This window comes from Pezoporus flaviventris, unplaced genomic scaffold (genome assembly GCF_033815535.1).
Source record: "Pezoporus flaviventris isolate CSIRO_AGI_PZ_B2104156 unplaced genomic scaffold, CSIRO_AGI_Pfla_v1 ptg000213l, whole genome shotgun sequence".
Lineage (NCBI taxonomy): Eukaryota > Metazoa > Chordata > Aves > Psittaciformes > Psittacidae > Pezoporus > Pezoporus flaviventris.
The window spans coordinates 5,006,131-5,025,399 of NW_026892761.1; the positions used below are offsets into that span (position 1 = coordinate 5,006,131).

The 19,269-nt window shown below is 44.4% G+C and overlaps 1 protein-coding gene across 1 annotated transcript in view; it reads right to left on the reverse strand.

Moving 5' to 3' along the window:
- Positions 1 to 5,626: 5,626 nt before the first annotated feature.
- Positions 5,627 to 19,269, reverse strand: part of STK4 (serine/threonine kinase 4) — a 45,672-nt gene continuing 32,029 nt past the window's right edge. Inside the window, exon 11 of the mRNA XM_061441674.1 lies at positions 5,627 to 7,091. Coding sequence (XP_061297658.1) covers positions 6,933 to 7,091 — 159 coding nt within the window. The 3' untranslated portion in view covers positions 5,627 to 6,932. The remainder of the gene's footprint in view (positions 7,092 to 19,269) is intronic.

Here is a 19,269-nt window from a genome sequence, read left to right on the forward strand (position 1 = left end):
TCTGGATAACCCCTCTCCTTGGAGGTCCAGTGAATGGGACATCCCAGGAATGCGAGGGAATTGGTTGGAGGCAGCAGGCTCCAGGAAGAGCAAGAATCTGCAGAAGCACACACACTGTGATCAGCAGCACCCAGGGGCATGAGAGCTGAGCTGCCAGTGAGAACTAAACCAGTGCTGGGAGCCGAGGAGCAGCAGTTGCTATTCCCCCTAATAGCCACTCTTGTACAAAGAAACTCATTTTATGCCCAGGCTCGTGGGTTATGTCTGGGGCTAAAAGGAGAAAAGGCTCCGTTTCCAAAGGAAATACAGCTTACAGCTCAAGCAGCAAGAGTCCTTTGCTTAACTTGGTTAAACACCGGTTCAGGCACCCCTTTGTCAGCAGGAGGCTGGAGGATGTATGCGTGTTCCCAATGGCTCTCAGCTGCAAAGACAAAGCTCAGCTCAGCTTCCAGTGTCCAGCCAGCAAACTGCCCACGACAGGGACTGCGGTCACCAGCAGGTGAGGGCTCTCACTGATAAAGCTACATCACCACAGGCTGCTTCTGGCCACCACTGCTTGTAGCTCTGAGAAGTTCCTTAGCCCCTTGGAAGGTTTAGAAGAGCCCTAAGGAGAGCACTGCACAGCACCAGGCTGCCTAAGGAAGAAAGGCCTTGGCACCTGCAGGGGGTTTTAAGCCTTTGGAGCAGAGGCTGAGCATCTCTCATAGGATGAGCAAGCCCAGCACCAGCTCTCTGCAGAGAGCAGATATCCCACCGGCATGTGCAGCGTCTGCAAGGGGGTGGCTGCTCTCTGGGAGCTGGTTCTCCACTGTTTCAGGGGGTGTAGTTTGTGCCCCTTTGGCTTTATCCTCCTTCATCCTGAAGGCAGCAGAGAAAGTTGAACTGGCTCCTGATGCAGCCTCTCCGATGCTCTGAAATGGGAGGGTGTTTCTGGGCTGTGTGTCAGCAGGGGGGTGGCTGGGCAGGGGAAGACTTAACTGCTGCTCTTCCTGTGCCAAGCACATTCCTCTGCTAGATGTGATAGGAGGGGAAGGCTGAAAACAGAGTTTAATCTTTATTCCTTTTGAGGGTTTTTCCATTAAAAAAACCCCAAAGCCCCACCTGCTGCTAATCTTTCCAAGGCAAAAGCTTCCCTAACGTGGGGGTTCAAAGCAAGGCATTGAAGGACATCCCACGAGCCCCCGGGCTGCCCTTGGAAGGGACTGCTGTGTGAGAGCTCCAAGCTCGGGTTTGGGAAAGCCATGGAAGATGTTTTCTTTTTTTAGGCTCCTGCTCTCGGTGAAGACATCAGGATTTGAATGGCTCTGAGTAACTGCACCAGGAAAATCCTCCCACTGCTCTGCAGGCAGATCTAGCAGAGCTCGAGCTCTGCAGAGCAGGGAAGAACTGGGTGCAGGAAGGTGCCCAGCAGCAGAGGAGTGGGTGATCACAGCCCACGTTCGCGTTAGGAAGGCACTTCTGCGCAGCGATGGCTTGCCAGGACTGGTCTGACTTGCTATTTCTAAGGCAAGTAGGAAATTCATGTTCTTTTGCTAATTCCTAATCAGTTTTCCCGAGAGTGGCTGCGTTTTCACTTGGCACAGTGGGTAAATCAATTACCCGCTTTCATCAGGTTATTTCTACAGAAGCTGCTCCCCACAATCACAAAGCGATTGATGAAAGAGGGAATTTTGCCTCCTGGGAATGGTCAATGAGGAGTGACCTTATTAAGCTCTTTTGTGCAGTGGAGAATTAGACACCTCTGCACAAAGAGACAAAGTAAACATCATTACTTTGGTTTAAAACTTCTTTTCCCTTGCCAGCTTCCCAATCTGTGACGACCCTGAGCACAGGCTGTGCGCTCAGCTGGGTATGGGAAAACTGGGAGATTTTAAAGGGATGGTTCCGTAGGGAGGGAAGACTCCTCAATGGCAGCGTTTCTGGGATGTCCCCTGCCCACAGGATCTTGATCTCAGCAGAGTTCAGGGGGTCAAAAGTCAGTGCTTGAGCAGGTCCGCATTGAATGAGCACTACTTGTAATTCCTGTATTGTCTCTTAAATTTAAAAGGCAATTAAATCACTTCCAGTGTGGAAAGAGCCCATGGGTATTCCCTGGTTTGATTCTTCAGAGCTTTGCCAAGGTGATAAATGCAATGAAAAGTTGCCCGCTCTCAGGTCAGGGCTGTCAGCCAGCACTCAAAGCATTTCTCTAAAGCACGTGCTCAGACTCTTTTGGCCTGTGGACAAGAGGAAATGGGACAAAAGGAGGGTGTAGGAAAGAGTAGCCGGGCATAAAGGACACTGGCACAGCAATACCCGGACCTTAGTACTGATGATTATTATGTGAGGAGGAGAAAAACTGCTGGTGCTACAGGCTCCGTGGAAAGTTGACTTCCCCCCACCCCGGGGATGAAAAAACTGGCTAAACATCAGCCTCAGCTCATGGCTGCCTGTCAGTGTTGGGTTTGTTACTTGTATGGGACTAACACTTGTGCAAGAAGGTGCCCTACTCCAGCATGAAGGGAGTGCAGGGCAACACTCCCCTGGTATGGCTGCAGTGCTGGCAGGGCAGCCCTTCCTTCGTGCTGGGGCTCCACAGCAGCCTGTGGTGCTGCTGAGAAATGCAACCTCTGCAGGCTTTCCCGGTTACTAGAGGTGCCCGCAGTCTCCCTCCCTTTGGTTGCCACGCTCCTTCCTCTAACATTTAAAAGCTCACATCTATTTTGTTTCTTCCGGGATTGCTAAACCAAGGCTGACTCCTGAATGAATTCTGGATCTCGGCTTCGGTTAGTCATCCCTCCAGGACAGATTTAGTAACGGCTCAGGGAAACCACGTAGAACCCAGCAGTTCTCCATGGAAGGCAGCTCCCACTCACTGTCAGCTTCATCTTTGTCTGAGCTAGAAAGCTGAAAGCGCAGCCAGTCAGCGAGGGTACGGAGTGTGAGCCTCCAGCCTCACCTGGTGCGAAGGGAGGCTGATAAACTCACACGTACCCAGTCCCAAACCCGACTGCAGGCGCGGCGAGGTTGCTGCAGTGTGAAGTGACAGAGCAGAGACAGCACACAGCCACGGCAGAGCTCATCGTGCCTGTCTGCTGGGCACTCTCTGGGGCAAACGAACCTCCTGCGTCTGCAGCTCCAGGAAGGGCTGAGAATGCTTCTGGCTGCAGGGAAACTGTCCACAATGTGTCCTGGTGAAGTGCCATGGAGCCGGCAGCACACGAGCCTGCCCCTGAACTGGAGCAAAGCTCTCACACTGGGGGGCTGGAGCAGCTCAGGGCTCTCTCAGCCAAGCTGAGAGAGCTGGGCTGGGGCAGCCTGGAGAAGGCCCAGGGAAGACCTCAGAGCAGCTCCAGTGCCTAAAGGGGCTGCAGGAAACCTGGAGGGGGGCTTGGGACAAGGGTCTGTAGGGACAGGACAAGGGGAATGGCTTTAACCTGCCAGAGGGGAGACTGAGATGAGCTCTTAGGCAGAAGCTCTTCCCTGTGAGGGTGCTGAGGCACTGGCACAGGGTGCCCAGAGAAGCTGTGGCTGCCCCATCCCTGGCAGTGTTCAAGGCCAGGTTGGACACAGGGGCTTGGAGCAAGCTGCTCTAGTGGAAGGTGTCCCTGCCCATGGCAGGGGTTGGAGCTTAATGAGCTTTAAGGTCCCTTCCAACACAAACCAGTCTGGGATTCCTCTTGAGGTGCAGAATCAGCAACGTTCTAAGGCCAAAGAGCTGCCTGTATAAAAACGTGTATCTGACAGGTTTACTAATTGTGTGCTCCTACAGAACTTTGTATACCACAGGCTGACCAGAGGCATGCCATGTTAAAACTTGTCCTCATAAGCAATAATACACCAGAGTGGTTTAATGCATAAATATGAGTCACCACACTGATGTTTTCAGGTAAAGAGTGTTTATTTGCACCTTAGAACAAATAAGGCAAGGTATGTGAGAAAGATCAAACAAAATCTCCTGTATCAAACTCAGAGGAATGCAATAAAAGTTACTGTTTCATACATATACAAACTAATGACCCAACACTATTATATACAAACAGCCAGATCTTACAAAATAGCATTTCAAGTCAGCACTTTATGCCAGTGTTGCTAATTTCTTTGTTACAAAAAAAGTTAAAGCTACAAACTTCACATTTTTAAGTCTCACATGACTGACATCATCAGTATCTCTGGGTTTTAGAAGCAAAGACAATGGTTTGTCCAGAACACTTTCAGCAATGCAGATGGGCCCAAGGAGCACATGAACGGAGCTTCACAATTCAGCAGGCTTTCTGCTCAAGAACCTTGTCGGAACAGCTTTCCCTGATGGAACAAGCCTTGGTCTTAGCCTAGAGGGCTCTGAGAAGTGAGCAGGTATTTATGCTCCCAGCCACTCTACAAAGGGACCAAAAAGGGAATTATTCTCTCTAACAGATTGAAAAATCAATGGAGAAAATAATTCCTCTTCATTAGAGCTCCAAGCGCAAGAAACACCATCAAGTCTCAGCCACTGCAAGCATTTAAGAAAGGTTCAAAGACAGTTAAGCCATTGGACCAGTTTTACTTATTTTGGTTCGTTTGCTGTACTTTAAGACAATCACATCAGCAAAGCAGAGTATTTCCAGAGTGCTTACATTCAGTTACAGCAGTCTCAGCTTGCATATTCTGTAAATAAACACCACCCTGTGGTGTTTCACCTAAAACTGGGGTTTTCTAATGCCCTCCGATCACTAGAAGGTTACCTACACAGTGCAGAGGTAAAACTACTCCAAGTAGAATCTGCTTGATCCACATGCAGGCAGTGCACCATTTACCATGTCACATATCCACAGGTTGGGCCAGATCCATCCAAGTGACTAATGCAAGATCCAACACTTGGTCAGGGAAATCCCTCCTCAGATGCAGGATTTTCTTTGATGCAAAGGACACTCATAATGAACACATGCCCAGGGCAAAACGTACTGCACAGGTTCCAGACGAGCACTGTGTGAGCCCTGATGTTCACAACAGCACTTCACCAGACCTCACTGGAAGGCCCAGACTAAGGGATTTTAGTCTGTGAACAACAATGAAGTTCTAATTACCTGGCTTCGCCAACTCAAAACTTGCCCAACACTTGAGGCTGTCAGCTCACTGGTTATCCCAGGATGGACTCTTCCTTCAGCACCCTAGCTACACTGCTTACTGCCTCCCCTTGCCCTTAGGGACAACTGGTTTGCTGGTCTCCAGAACAGCTCTGTTCACACTGTGGATCAACTGAGACAAACGGATGCAACCAGATCCGCAGAGGGGGTAAAAATGGCTTGGTTCCTTTCACAGCAATGGAGAATACCTGTTAACAGTAGCCAAGAGTCTGCCCCAAGGGGCACAAAGAGCCTATGGAGGCATGAAATGAACACTTCACCTCTCTAGCAGCACTTGATTCAGGAGACACTGCTATTTAGTTTAAGTATCTAGGTAATGTATCAAGGCCTACTGCAGAAGAGTGACACGGAAACTGTTCCATCAGAGTGAAAATAAAAATAAATCAGTAGAAATACTTGCTCTGTCCAAATATTTCATCATAGGCTAAATACAGCTAAACCTACACACCTCTGTGTTACAGCCCACGGGGCAGAGGCACCACTTGGTCTCTGCCCTGCGACGATGTTCTTTGCTTCTTCCATTTCACTCTCCACTCTTCTGGTGTGAGTTAATTGCACCACCCTCACAGCGATTGTACACGCTGGGGCATGTTCACTGATTGAGCTATACCAGGCAGGAACATCAGGGAAATTTGAAGAAAGAACACAAGATCGTCCAGAGGAACTGGAAGATAAGAGATACAATCTCTCCCAGTAGGGCATCAGTAATTGTCTTCTCATCCAGATCAACTCCGCCTTCTCTCCACCACCATAAATGCACATCTTTGTTAATTCAACAAAGTCTTCACTTCCAGTTCAACTTTTCTGATGTGCTAAACCCTGCAGAAATGTGAAGGATTGTGAAATTAAGTTTTTATTCCAGCACCTAAAGATGTAAATCCAAAATGAAGCCTACAAAACGTTTCACAAACTGTGGAGATTTTTAAGTCCTCTCAGACACAGCAGAAGTACCTAATTCCTGAGAGAGGTTCACACAACTTCCACCCATTCCAATACTGCTTCCTTTTCCCAACACTCCACCGTCAGCAGGGTCTCCCTGAAGGACATTTCCAAGCAGACAGATGAGGGGGAATGAGATCACCAACTGGCTTTTGGTTTTAAGTCGGTGTGGATTTTAAATTGCAGAATGCAATTTCTGATGGAGGCACAACATGCTTTATCTACTCGTATCAATTCATAATGTACACAAAAAGAGGACAAAACTGAGGTCTTGAAGAAACCACACTTGCTTAAAGCACACAGTGTAAGGCATGGGGCTTATTACAGGCTTTTAAAATGAGATTTCAGTTTCTTTCAAAAGGCTGGAACAGTTTGAACGTGTTCTCACCCGCTCTCTCCGGTGACCTAAAACTCATCAGTACCTTAACAGTAGAAAGTTACAGCTAAGAGCTTGAAATTGAGTCTGTGCATTCACAAAGAAAAACAACCAAACAAAACCCCCACAAAAGATGCAGCCGTTAAATACCACAATCCATATTAACTTAAAACCAGAATGGACTACTGAAAGTTCAGCTGAAAAGAGAGCGAGCCAACTTCCATTAGCCTATTTCTACCTGTTCCTCCCATTTAAAAACAACCCCCCCTAAAAACAGTAACAAAACTCCTTCGGAATAATGTTTTAAATATATGTCTAACATTAAAACATACCATCAGGATTTTCCACTTAATGGCATTCCTGAGTTCACAAAAGGTGCTATGGAAAAATAAATGAGCAGAAGTATTGCCCTCTATTTTTTGCTAGCGTATTTCAATAGAAATCAATCTGTTTAGTAGTCATAAAAGCAAGAGGCTGATTGTTTGAGGATGGAGGAATATTCTACTGGTGGCTCAGAAGTTCTGCTGCCGCCGCTTCTTGGCTTCAATGGCGTCAAGGATCGGCTGCCGCTTCGACTGGTACTTCTGGCGAATCTCTTCAATCTCCTGCTCCATCATGGGGTCCAGGGCTGAGAGCCTCCTCTGAAGTTCATCAACACTCCAAGTCTTCAGCTAGCAGGGAGACAAAAGAAGAACAGACATCAGCATCACTGCAGCCACCGTCCACACATCTATGGAGATTCTGCTGCCCAGCTGATGGTCACAACACATCTTCCAGTAGAAGAAGGGGGAACAGTTCTGCTCCAGACTGCTGCCCTCAATGAGACTGGCATGAGCCTCAGGATTCTGGGCTGCCCTTGCTCATTTTACAGGCACATTACATGCTCTGTTTAGTGACAGTGAGAGTGTACAAACCCAGGGAAATGTGTCCCACATTAGTTGCTTTTCTAACACTTCATTTTGCAGGCTTACAACAGAAATGCTCCTTGAGGTGGAACAGAAGCAAAGTTCTCTCCCCCTCCCCTTTCTACTAAACTTCCTTCTGGCAAGTGACAAAAGGATACAGAATCATAGAATCACAGAATGGTTTGGGTTGGAAGAGATCTTACGATCATCCAGTTCCAACCGCCTGCCACAGGCAGGGACACCTTCCACTGGAGCAGGTTGCTCCAAGCCCCTGTGTTCAACCTGGCCTTGAACACTGCCAGGGATGGGGCAGCCACAGCTTCTCTGGGCACCCTGTGCCAGCACCTCAGCACCCTCATGGAGAAAAACTTCTTCTGATGTCTAATCTAAATCTCCTCTCTGTCAGTTTAAAGCCATTTCCCCTTGTCCTGTCACTACCTGCCCTTGTCAAAAGTCTCTCTCTAGCTTTCTTGTAGGTGAACAGGAATTAAAAAAATCATTCACTTAAGTTGCATTTATGCACAATCTGTCTGAACCTCAACCATGGTGAGGAACCCCAGAACACACAGAACAGGTCAGTTTGGGTCAGCCTCATACTGATACAGTATGCAAGTACAATTTGTATTTCATGGTACACGTGGAGATGTCAGGCTCGTGCAGACAAGCTTCCCTTCACTGAATTCCCTATCTGCCTGCCCTTTGTTTAATTGGCTCTCTTGTGTGTGCCAGTTTGGTGAGAACTGGCACAGGAAGTTTTATTCTGAGATTAGAGATGCCAAGCATGACCTGGGCCAGTCTAGGATCTCCACAGCTACACCCTTTACATAACAGTATAACCTGTGGAACACACAAGATCTTAGGATAATGCTAAGAAGTACAGACACTGGAAGCGCTTCAGATGTTCACCCAGGCAGCAGTCCTGTTCCCATCCAAGGCCACGTGATTCCCAGAAACACAGGAGGGCTTTTGGGGAACAAAGAAGTGTCAATTTTTAGACTTTCAACAAATGATGTAATTGAGTGACTTATCTTTACTTCAGCTAAATGCAAGCGATGCTGCTGTCCTGGTTTAGCTCTTAAATTAGTCAGCTACTGCAGTTATTCTTCAAGCTATTTCTGAATCAAAAAACACAACAAAATGCTTGATGCCTGTTCTAAGGCAATAACTGAATTACTGGCTATTTAATGGCAGTTTACATCAGTCCTTACAATGTATAGAAACACTAAAATATGGAAATCCTGATCCTTATTCCTTTTACTGGAAGAGATCCCAGTCCCCAAACCACAAAGTCATCTGCTAGCAGATATCTCACAAGGTCATTTGAAATTTTTCAGCATATTCTGCTAAATGAGGTATTTCCTGGTTGCAGTTACAGGATCACAAATCCACATTAATAATCCAGGCACACACAGAGCAAAACCTTTCCTGCAAGGGTACACAGTCTTTGGGTCTCTCCAATCAGGCAACTGTTCATTAGAAAGACAAAGCACTTCCTCCACAAAGCTATACATTATTTAAACACATTAATGCAACTTTACTAGACAGCAGTTTAAGTTGATGCATGGCACCAGTTGCCTTTTCACACTAATTTATTATGGAGCAGGTAATTATTCAACATTTCCCTTCCTCACAGTCCAAGGAATTGAACAGTCAAATAAAAATGCAGAATAGAAAACATTAATTCAAGTACTGAACACATACACTAAGCAGCTATAGTGGAAAAAAATGGCTGCCATGTCTTCCACAGTACCCAGTGCTAGACTACTGAGTTTGGGAATAGATCTAATAGACCTTGCTCATGGCTTAAACCAACTACGAGATGTCAGAAATTCTCCTAGGGCTGTAACCTTCCATGGATGCCCTTTGAACCTTCTCCAACACCCTCCTAAAGTGCTGGGTGCTGCCTACAGGCAGAAAAAAATTGCCAGAGTTGGCAGACCAGAGGGCAGAGCAGATTTGCAGTGATGGTCTTTCCCTATTAATGTACTGGAACATGATTTAGCATCCCAGGGCATCCTTCATCAATAATGACACACAAAGTCTTTCTGCTAACTGTAAGCAACTACCTGCCAAGGGATGCAATGGTTTTGACAACTCCTGGGACTATGTTTGTCAGGACAGATGGCAAACAGTATGGAAGATGCTTAGAGTACAGCTAAGTCTGGAGTGGGCAAAAGCCTACAGATATATATCAATATGAACACATCGAGCTGTGGGTTACCTGCACAGTGGGTGATGCAGAACAAAGTACTGCATCTTAAGGAGACGATGTACTCCTTACAGCTGCTTAAGGAGACTGATGACAGGTTAAACAGAACGGGGATAATGGGAGAAGGAAGTGAGGAGAGTCGATGCAATGAAAAATCTAAGAGCACAGAAAAACATCGTGCAATGCTGTGTGCTTATGAGGATGAATTAATTACAGAGTTTTCATCGGGAATAATGTCAGTGTGGCCGGGAACGCCATGCTACCCCTGAGAGAGGAAGAAAAGCCAAAGGGCAACACTAGTAAAGGTCTAGAATGTGACTGTTCACCAGAGATGAGCTGATGAGAGACTGACAAGCGTCCAATGACTAATGAGAGCCAGAGCCCACGCAGCTGCAGAGGATGCTCAGCCCTCTGCTCTCACTGTGCAAACAACATGAGCCCTGGGACCCAGATGGGCTGGTGCTCAGTTTGTCCTTCCACCTGCACATGCATCTTTAAAGGCACAAAAAAAAAGAGAACTGCTTATACCTGATGGCCTTTGCTTCACTTCACTGCATGACACTTCACTGTAAACCCATGCCACAGACAGACTCACTCCCAGAAATGAAGTTTTTAAACTCCAGCATATCTGTCTCTGCAGTGGCAGACTCCTGGGATACTGACATTATTCTCTTAGAGAAATGCCAGAAGCAAAATAAGAAGGACAAGGACAGAGCACCTCCTGACAGACAGTTATTTAGGGTAAAGTCTCAGTGCTGAACAGCTGCAATTAGAGCTGGTTTTAACCACAGGCTCAGTCCTATTCCTCTGCTCACTTCTCCTCAACAGTTCTGTGTAAGAAGTCTAAATGTCTTTGTAAAAGCTATCTGTTTTCATCCACAGTGATCAAATAGCTAGGACAAACTTTTAAAGGAAGGAATCTCATTTCAAATGTAAAGACTGATATCAAACACTTGTTCTAAGGTTGATCAAACACGTTATTGACAGGGAGAGGAGGCAGAGATGCGAAACTGTTCAAGCAATGTCGTACGTGCAGAAAGCTGGTTTTTAACCATTTCATGAAGAGTGTATTTTTTCTCAAGGTTTTGAGAACAATCCTAACTCAGTAAAAATGCCCAACTGAAGACAAACACCTGAGGTGCAGCGTTCACCTGAAAACCTTACCGCCACGAGCTGTTCGCTGTTCGTCAGGCTGCAAACACCACTAACAGCAACATCATGTCTTAATATGCTGATGATTTTTACTATGTCATTCAGATGGACGTATATAATTACGTCTATCAGAAAGACATAACCTACAGCCTTTCTATGCATATGCAGTAATGGTGGGCAAATCAGGAACAGATCCTTTGATCTACAATTTCCTCCTAAAGGAGCAGCAAGCTATTCATGACATCCCTTTGCCAGCATTTCAGACTTGCAGATAACGACTCCACTGAACGTTCACCTCAGCAACTTCTGAGTTCCCATCGTTTCAAATCAGTGTTTTAAAAATAGGGAGAAAGCATTTGTTATAGTCAGGTAAAATGTCACTGCAACACGATATTCTACTGAATGCAAAAATCGAAGCAGCAAAAGGAGAATAAATAAAGGCTCTCTGCAGACATGTTAGAGAGAGCCACAGGTTCGATACTCAAGGGCACCATGGTCTGAAATTGATACCTATGCATGTCTGTTCTGAGCAAGAGGCAGTCTAAAAACCTGCCACAGTATTATTAAACAGACCATGCCAGATTTATGTTTCACACAAGATCTACTGCAAAACACAAAGCCTAAAGAATGAGCTCAGCCCTTCCCTGTCCCCAGGAAAAGCAAATCAAAAATAAGTGAAAAATTTCTGAATTAGAGGCTAATGCAAATGATTTTAGTTCTCTTGTACCCATAGCCCATACACTGAAGAGCACCCATGCCTGGTTTTCCTACGACAGGGTCTATAGATTGACCAGTTTGGAACCTACCATACTCCTCCAGTCCCTCAATGGCCCTTCAGCAGTACAAGGTCACCACTGCCCCAGACCAATCTGAACTACTGGCATTAATACAATGCCGAGTAATCCCCAAGTCACTTCAGCTATCATTCTTATTTGCTTCTCTACCAAAAAACACTGCCAGCAAAATCCTCTTGCTGCATGAATTATGAGCATCAAATAGAAATGGAGCTGTTTCCCAGCAGCTTTCACACATTTCTCGCCCAACAAAGACTTTCGGCAGAGCACTAACTTACCAGCTGCACAGGAATCAAAAATATTATCTTGGGGCAAGCAAAAAACATGTTCCTCCTGCAACTTTCCTCTTACTTGCTGACACTGAATCTGATCCCTAGATTTAGCACAAAGCCTTTTTTCTTTGCACCTTTGCAATGTTTCATGCTATCTGGGCTTTGATTTTAAATACTATCTTGAAGTCCTGAAGCTTGTGGCAAACGCAAACCCTGTTTCCAGCGAGGGGAAGCAGTTGCTCTACAGTCATCTTTCAAATGTGCAGATGGATCCTGGCTTCTGGAACAAAACTGGAATATATATGACATGGGTGAGATGAGGTTATTTTCCTCACAGTGGAAGGATTTGAACAGTTTTGCAGGAGGAGGAGATTTTCAAGTCTTGATGTACTGCAGATCCTGCAAATAAAATTAGGAAGTTGTTCTCTCCTTCCTCAGCCCTCCAGTCATACCCCTTTACCACAATATCTGAGTTCAAACACTTGTCTTCCACATACTCACACAGAGTGTTCTCTGAATATCCTCCCACCTTTACCACCAGTAGCCTGTGGCTTTTTAGAAGGGGAACACCCAGCTGCAGCAGTCTGTCTGCCTTTCACTCAAATATTCCAGGTGGCACTTACTGCTTAACATAACTTGATGTCAAACTTTCAGGTTTTAAATAGCCTTTGGAAAAACTGGCTTCAACAATTATCACTTCATAAGGGGCAGTGGGAGTTTGAAGACTAAAATACAGAAGTAATAAAATTGCAGCTTCCCACGCTACACTGGGAAATAAATTTTTAGTAGAAAAGACATGAGTTAGATGGGAACTAAAGACAAAACAAATTCATTGTCTATTTAGCATAGCTTTTGTTGTTTTATCTTCCTTTTCTGCCTAGTTTTATGCTGCAATCTGTCAGTTCTTGACTGCATGCCCAGTGATCAAAGCCCCCCAAAGAAACTGAAGGCATCTTGAGTCATATTAGTAAGGAGCACAACTTTTCATCTAGTTGTGTGTATTTAGACAAGCAAAATCTAAACATGACTTGAGAACGGTTTTTATCCAAACCAAATTTCCTAAGCTATGCTAAACATTAAATGCCAAATAGGAATTTGCTGCTAGAGATAATGAAAAGTAGCAAGAAGCAACTTTGGAAAAACAAAACCAAATCGAACCAACCAAACTGGGACTACGACTGTATGGAAACACATCTGAGCCACTCACAGAAGGCAACTGATCACGTTTAACACCAGAAGTGGCTACGTACCAGAGATAAGCACAGCAGAATTCCTACAAGTAGTCTATTAAGTGTTCGGACGTCCTTTGGGATGCAAGGCTCTTGACAGAAGAGATTGATTAAACTCTCACTTCACTTGACCTTGGCTATCAGCAATGCTATCAAGATGTTTCCCTTCCAATAAAAACAAGGGCATACTTGCAGTTCCTCGCCACGATCCTGCAGATCAGCTTGATGCGCTTCCACCTCAACTTCTGAACTTTTCTTCTATCACCTCCTGAAGCAGAGTTTTATTTTTGGGAGGCAGTCACCCATTGGATGCCACTTGCTGCAACTATTTGTAGCAACCACCTCGGAGCATAATTCAGCCTGCAGCATGCGGGAGTGCATGGGTGCCATAGAAGACCATAAGCTAAGGAGAGGTGTCAAATCTCAGGGATTCATGAATGCGAGCTCTGACAAGTGTAAGAACTGAGATTATTCTGGAATTAGCCTTCTGTAACTTGAAAGACTGGTTAAACACAGTAACAATTAAATGCTCCTATCAAATATACTCTGAGGGAACAGATTACTGAATAGTACTATGCACTTTTTTTAAACCAGCAAAAAAAGCATTCAATTTCTCTGGCCAAAATTAAATGTAGAGGGTGATTTCTCATGCTAAGTAGTGCACCAGACTTTAGGTCTTGAAAATGCCGATATAAATTGATGTTGCAATAGCAAGCCATTTTTTTCCTTAGCATTTAGCATTTTCTTGGCATTTCCTTAGCATTAGCAGCCTTCCAGTATCTGAAGGAGGCCTACAAGGATGATGGAGAAGGGACTCTTTATCAGGAACTGTAGCGATAGGACAAGAGGTGACAGGTTCAAACTTAAAACAGGGGAAGTTCAGGTTAGATACAAAAGGAAGAAGTTCTTTACTGTGAGGGTGGTGAGGCCCTGGAACAGGTTGCCCAAAGAAGTGGTAAATGCCCCATACCTGGCAGTGTTCAAGGCCATGTTGGACAGAACCTTGGGCAACATGGTCTAGGGTGAGGCGTGCCTGCCCACAGCAGAAGGGCTGGAACTGGATAACCTTAAGATGCTTTCCAACCCAAGCCATTTTATGATTCTGGGATTCTATTTTTTCCTGAAATGCTGGCTCAATACCATTTGGCAGACTTTCAATCACTGATCTAAAAATTAAGTGCCTTTTCTCTTCAATGTTTCTAGCATAAGGAGGCCTTGATGTAATGCATGAGCAGGCATTAACTATTTATTCACTGTAAGATGTGAAATGCAAGGGACGCCAGAATCTAAGAAGGCAGAGGCACTTACCACCCACTTTTTCATCATGACTGTCAGGTCCCTACAACTCTACCAATCTGTTATGCAGCCACGCTACAGAGGGGCTACAGTAAACCAGAACGAACCCCAGTGCCGACACAAACTCTAATTCTCCTTCTAGCATTTCAGCATGTCTGAAGTTCCTCACTGTTATGAAAGCAGTGGATGAAATGCGCTCACCATGGGATTTCATGCAAGATTAAATATACAGATATTAATCTTTCAAAGGACTTGAAAAATAAGTCTCGGCAGCACAAGCTTCTGCTTTTAATGCATCTTAATTATTTAGGAAATGTGCTAGCAAAACACACCACGGGCTGCAGCACCCAGCCCAAGTCAAAACAGCAATGTGGCTAGAACTTCCCAGAGAAAGCCAACAGGGGCTGTGCTCAGTGTACATCTGGAGACAGTTGTTTCAGGCCACCTCATCTTGACAGCAGGCGACTTCCCACAAAGAAAGAACACTCAACTTTCAACTAGATCATCACATGCTCTAGAGCTGACTCTTAAGTCAGTGCAAGTCAAGCAGCTGAAATACATAAAGGACTACAAGCACATCACTTTTTGTGGAGGACAGATGGACACTAACACACATTCAGTGTTTGATCTCTAGCTGAATTGGAAATAAATATCTTAATAGAGAGTTATAGCAGAGGAGACCCAGGCCTTCTCAGATGATGTTTTTGGGTTAGCTTTGCCTTACTTTCAGAAATGCAGAGGTTTATGGCTTACTGCCACAAGACTAGCAAAGATCCTAGATATTTTCTACGTAGCTCTGCTTATTTGATTAAAATAAAGCTGTATGATACCAGACCACTGTATCTGTACTATTCCTGCAGAATTACTGGAAAGCAATGTGTGCCATTTTCTTTCATGCCAGACACACCATGGAGATCATGTGTACTGGAAACTTCCCTCTGTCCTGCCTCTGCAGGAAGATCTACTGCCAGGACCCCTCTTTTCAGCTTAGCATCTTGCTAGCTTGGGAAGGCTTCTCTCAAGCTGCCACATAGGCACAGCCTGATGGGGTTGCATGGGAAGCTGCCCCTGCATTTGGGACACTGCTGCTCACAGCACCGGTACCACTGATGGAACCTCACTCACCAGTGGCTGTTGAGGTCACTGCTCTTTAGCCAGATCAGCCATAGTTTTATTACTCAACTATCTCTTGTTTCAGGCTATGTTTGCACCCATCATGTTTGACCCTGCTCATTCAGCAAGAACTCAAGTGTACTTTCAGTAGCTAATTCCTATGACCACTATGGAAGACACACACAACTGCTCCTTCACCAGCTAAGAGGTGGTGTCACTTTGCTTTCTCACCCTCCCCACAGTCTGGAGGTTTCCCCCCATTTCTTGACAGCAGGTCAAGGGGAAAGCTTTGCTGCTGGCAAGATACCAGAAAATTCCCCAATACTGGAACCAGTTTCAGAGGATTATAGCAAACATCCCGATCTGCCTGGCTACTCTGGCTACCCAGACATAACTATGCAGTGATTATGCAGAGCGGTTACCCACAGAGCAGAAGAGGCTGCACAACTGCAGGAAGACCACAGCTTCCACCAATAACACTGGCATCCCTGAGCTGCTCTAAGCCAAGAATTGCACTTTAGTAATCCTTACTGTAAGGCTCAAGAAAGTTTTGGTGTTATGGCCAGCACAACCATATCACCTCTGTTATTACTCTCAGCATACTGTTATTACTCACAGCATTGTAAGAAGTTATATTAAGGAATAAAACCCATCCGAAGCTCTACTCATTGATGTAAGTGGTCATTTAAAAAATGCAGTAATTGAAAGAGCAATGCATTTTAATCTTCCAAGCTCCAAGACTAGATTTCCTTTTTTAGCCTTAGTATCAATTATGAGTATGAATAACATTATTCACTCACAGAATCATCCCAAGTACTGTACACACTTAATCTAAACAAAGGAAATGACAAGTTGTGTCAGTTTTATTCTGCAGCACTGAACTTCAGGGAGCCCAAATCTTAAAAATCCTTTGGGGATTTAGAAACTGGCTGACTAATCCTGGAACCACAACGACAACTTATCTCACTGGGGCTTTTTTCAGCAACTGAATTAGAAACCAAACTAAAAGGTCAGCCTGTCTGGACAAGAAAAGTAAAAAAGAGCAAAAAAGGAACATCACTTGCTTATAAAAAACACTTGCTTGCCAGAGATTCGATTAAGGAAAAACACAGCAAAGGTTTTTTGCCCTCATTTAAGTGATTACGCTTTTAATTTTCTTAAGTAAGAGTACCAAAATACCTCTGGACACGCTAAAATAAATCATGGCATTGGGCTTTGAAGATCTGGCAGCTGCACCATTCAACTGTAAAGTACACAGCTGACCAGTGTGGGGTTTTAATCTTTAAGAAAAGCAATCTGTCAGAAAATGCTGATTCCTTTAAATCAAATAAAATCCTCTATAAGTCTGAGAGGTTTAACCGAGTTCTGCTAGGAGGGGTACATGGGTCTGTAATGGAGCTTCCTTCCAATCCGGTATACCCCGTCTTCCTCTCTCCCTTGCTCCTAAGGGCTTTACACAAGTATTAACAAATTCATTTATTCAGGATCACTTATCCTGAATAAAACACTACTTTCTCTACTGAAAAAGTAGAACTTTGCTCCTCCACAGTACCTTATTTCAAGCACTTGTCCAGATGAGACCCTGCCCATTGGACAGTATTCACAGAGGCTTCATGGAGGCTTTATCCCCAGGCTTTCCCCTTATGGTCTAAAGACTCCAAGAGGCCATCCAGAGCAGCCCCATCAGGCTCCTGATGCAAAGGGTCCCCAAAAGCAGCACTTTTTGCTACAGATGAGAAAAACCTGGAGGAGACTGTCATTTTAAGCTACATTACCCTTTACAAACATTTGCGCTGACAGATGAGTTGCAGGAAGATTTTAGAAGCATTTCAAACAGATCTTATCTCAGCAGCAGTGTTCTTTCTTTAAGGAAGACATTGTGCCAAGAACACACCCAGCCTTGAAAACAGATCTCAAGGCATAACAAGGCTCAAACAGGGTTTCTAAAGAATTCAGTACGCTCGGAGATTTTTCCAATGTATCACCTTCAATTATTAATTCCTCTTCCCTTCCTTCCAAAGCAGAAACGCACGTTGCAGCCTGACCTTAAACATACAGTGGTGGTGGAACAAATCCCACGATCAAAGACCCTGGGTGAAGTTCTGTTAGTTAGTTCATCCACAAAACTTTCAGTCAATGTCTCAGCCGATTAAATGCAACAGTAGGAAAGGGACCTCAAAGATAGTCCGGGATGTGGAATTTACAAGTCCGAGCACTCTCATTATGAAGCTGATTCCAGATTACATTATTTCAATCTCCATTAAGGGTTATGATCTAAGCAATTCAACACAAAAGCAACTCAATTTTACTTCCCACTCACTGAAAGTTTCCTTTAAAAGCCTCATGTCACAGAAGGCCTGCTATATACAAAAATATAGCAAAAAACGAAAATCTGACAGCAGGTTGTGGCAGTAAGTGCTTTGCAATCAATGTCAGTATGTGCCAAAGTGAAAGCAGGTGGTGAGCAATGACCCTGTTACTAAACCGAAGAGAGCAGAAATCTATTCTTTTCCACAGCAGATATAAGAGTGAAGCCACTGAACTCCCGTTTTGAATTTCAACTATTACTAACGATTTTAAAAACCAAATGTGGTATCTTCAAGGGGGGGTTTATTGTTGTTGTAAAGGGAATTTAGAAACATTTGTAAAACCTACATACATGGAGCTTGCTGCAAATCACATCAGTGGTTTGAAGCAGCTATGAATTTGATGAGGTTTGCAGTAAGGTTCAGAGTGTCTTCATCATGCAAATGTTACAAAAGATTCAAGGCCACTTAACAAACAATAAGCGAGATAAGCAAGCTGTTCCTGGGCTTGTTTTTAAAATGACTGTATGTTTGATTACAAAGTGACAAAAGGAACCATTTTCTTTCATAAAGATGTCACAAATTAAAAGTATTTGCTGGGAAGAACATACTAAATATGCTGAAAGGGTAATGCTTAGAAGAAACACAAACAATTAGCAGGGCTTTAAAAATTCTTGGCAGATGGTGGAAGGAAAAAAAATAGGAAATCCATTTAAGGGACATGAATGTTATGAATCAAGGCAGGTGACATTTAAAACCAATGTATAAAACATCACAAAACCTGTCTCTCTTTATAAATCATACTTCACAGTGGAAATTACGCCTAGGTACTACACAGTACTTCAAGATCTCCCTCAATTAGCAGGAGATACCATGGGGGTACGGTTTCAGGTTTGAAAAGGCTCTATTCTGGACTGCCTTCTGTTGTCAGAAAAAAACAGTCTTTTTATTCAAATGTGGTTTTGACATCCCCCCCCCCCCCTCCATGGCCTTAATGCTCTCCCATTGAAAGCAAGCTTTATTCTAGATTCAGCGCAGCACAAAGGAGTATCTCCTCACATTTACTTGCTTCCCAACTAAGAATCTGCCCTAGTTGCATAGGATCCAGACAGGGCCATCTATCAGCCACCCGAGATCTGGCTTTATCTCTCAAACTGATGAATGCCCTGGCAAATAAGCCCTCTTTATGATCAAAGTAAAACTACTGGAAGAAATCGGTGCCTGACAAGCAATTTTTAGTCCATCCACTGCTGGGAAAAAGGAGAGCTCATGACAGATGAAGGGAAGAAACTTTTGGCCAGAGAAATCCCTGAAGATTCACTCAAAGTGTTTGGCTTGGTCTCATAAAAAATGTTATTTAAAAAAGCTCTACTTTCACCAAGCTTTTTTTTTTTCCTTCTATGCGAAACTATGCACATTGAAATGAAGTTTTGGAACAATCATTCTTCTTTCATCACACACGGGTCAGAGCAAATTGCTCTCTTAGAAAATAAAGAACGTATTCCCAGTTTCATAAATTCAACAGAAGTCTCAAGAATATTTGATCTTCAAATAATCCCATTTAAATGACTGG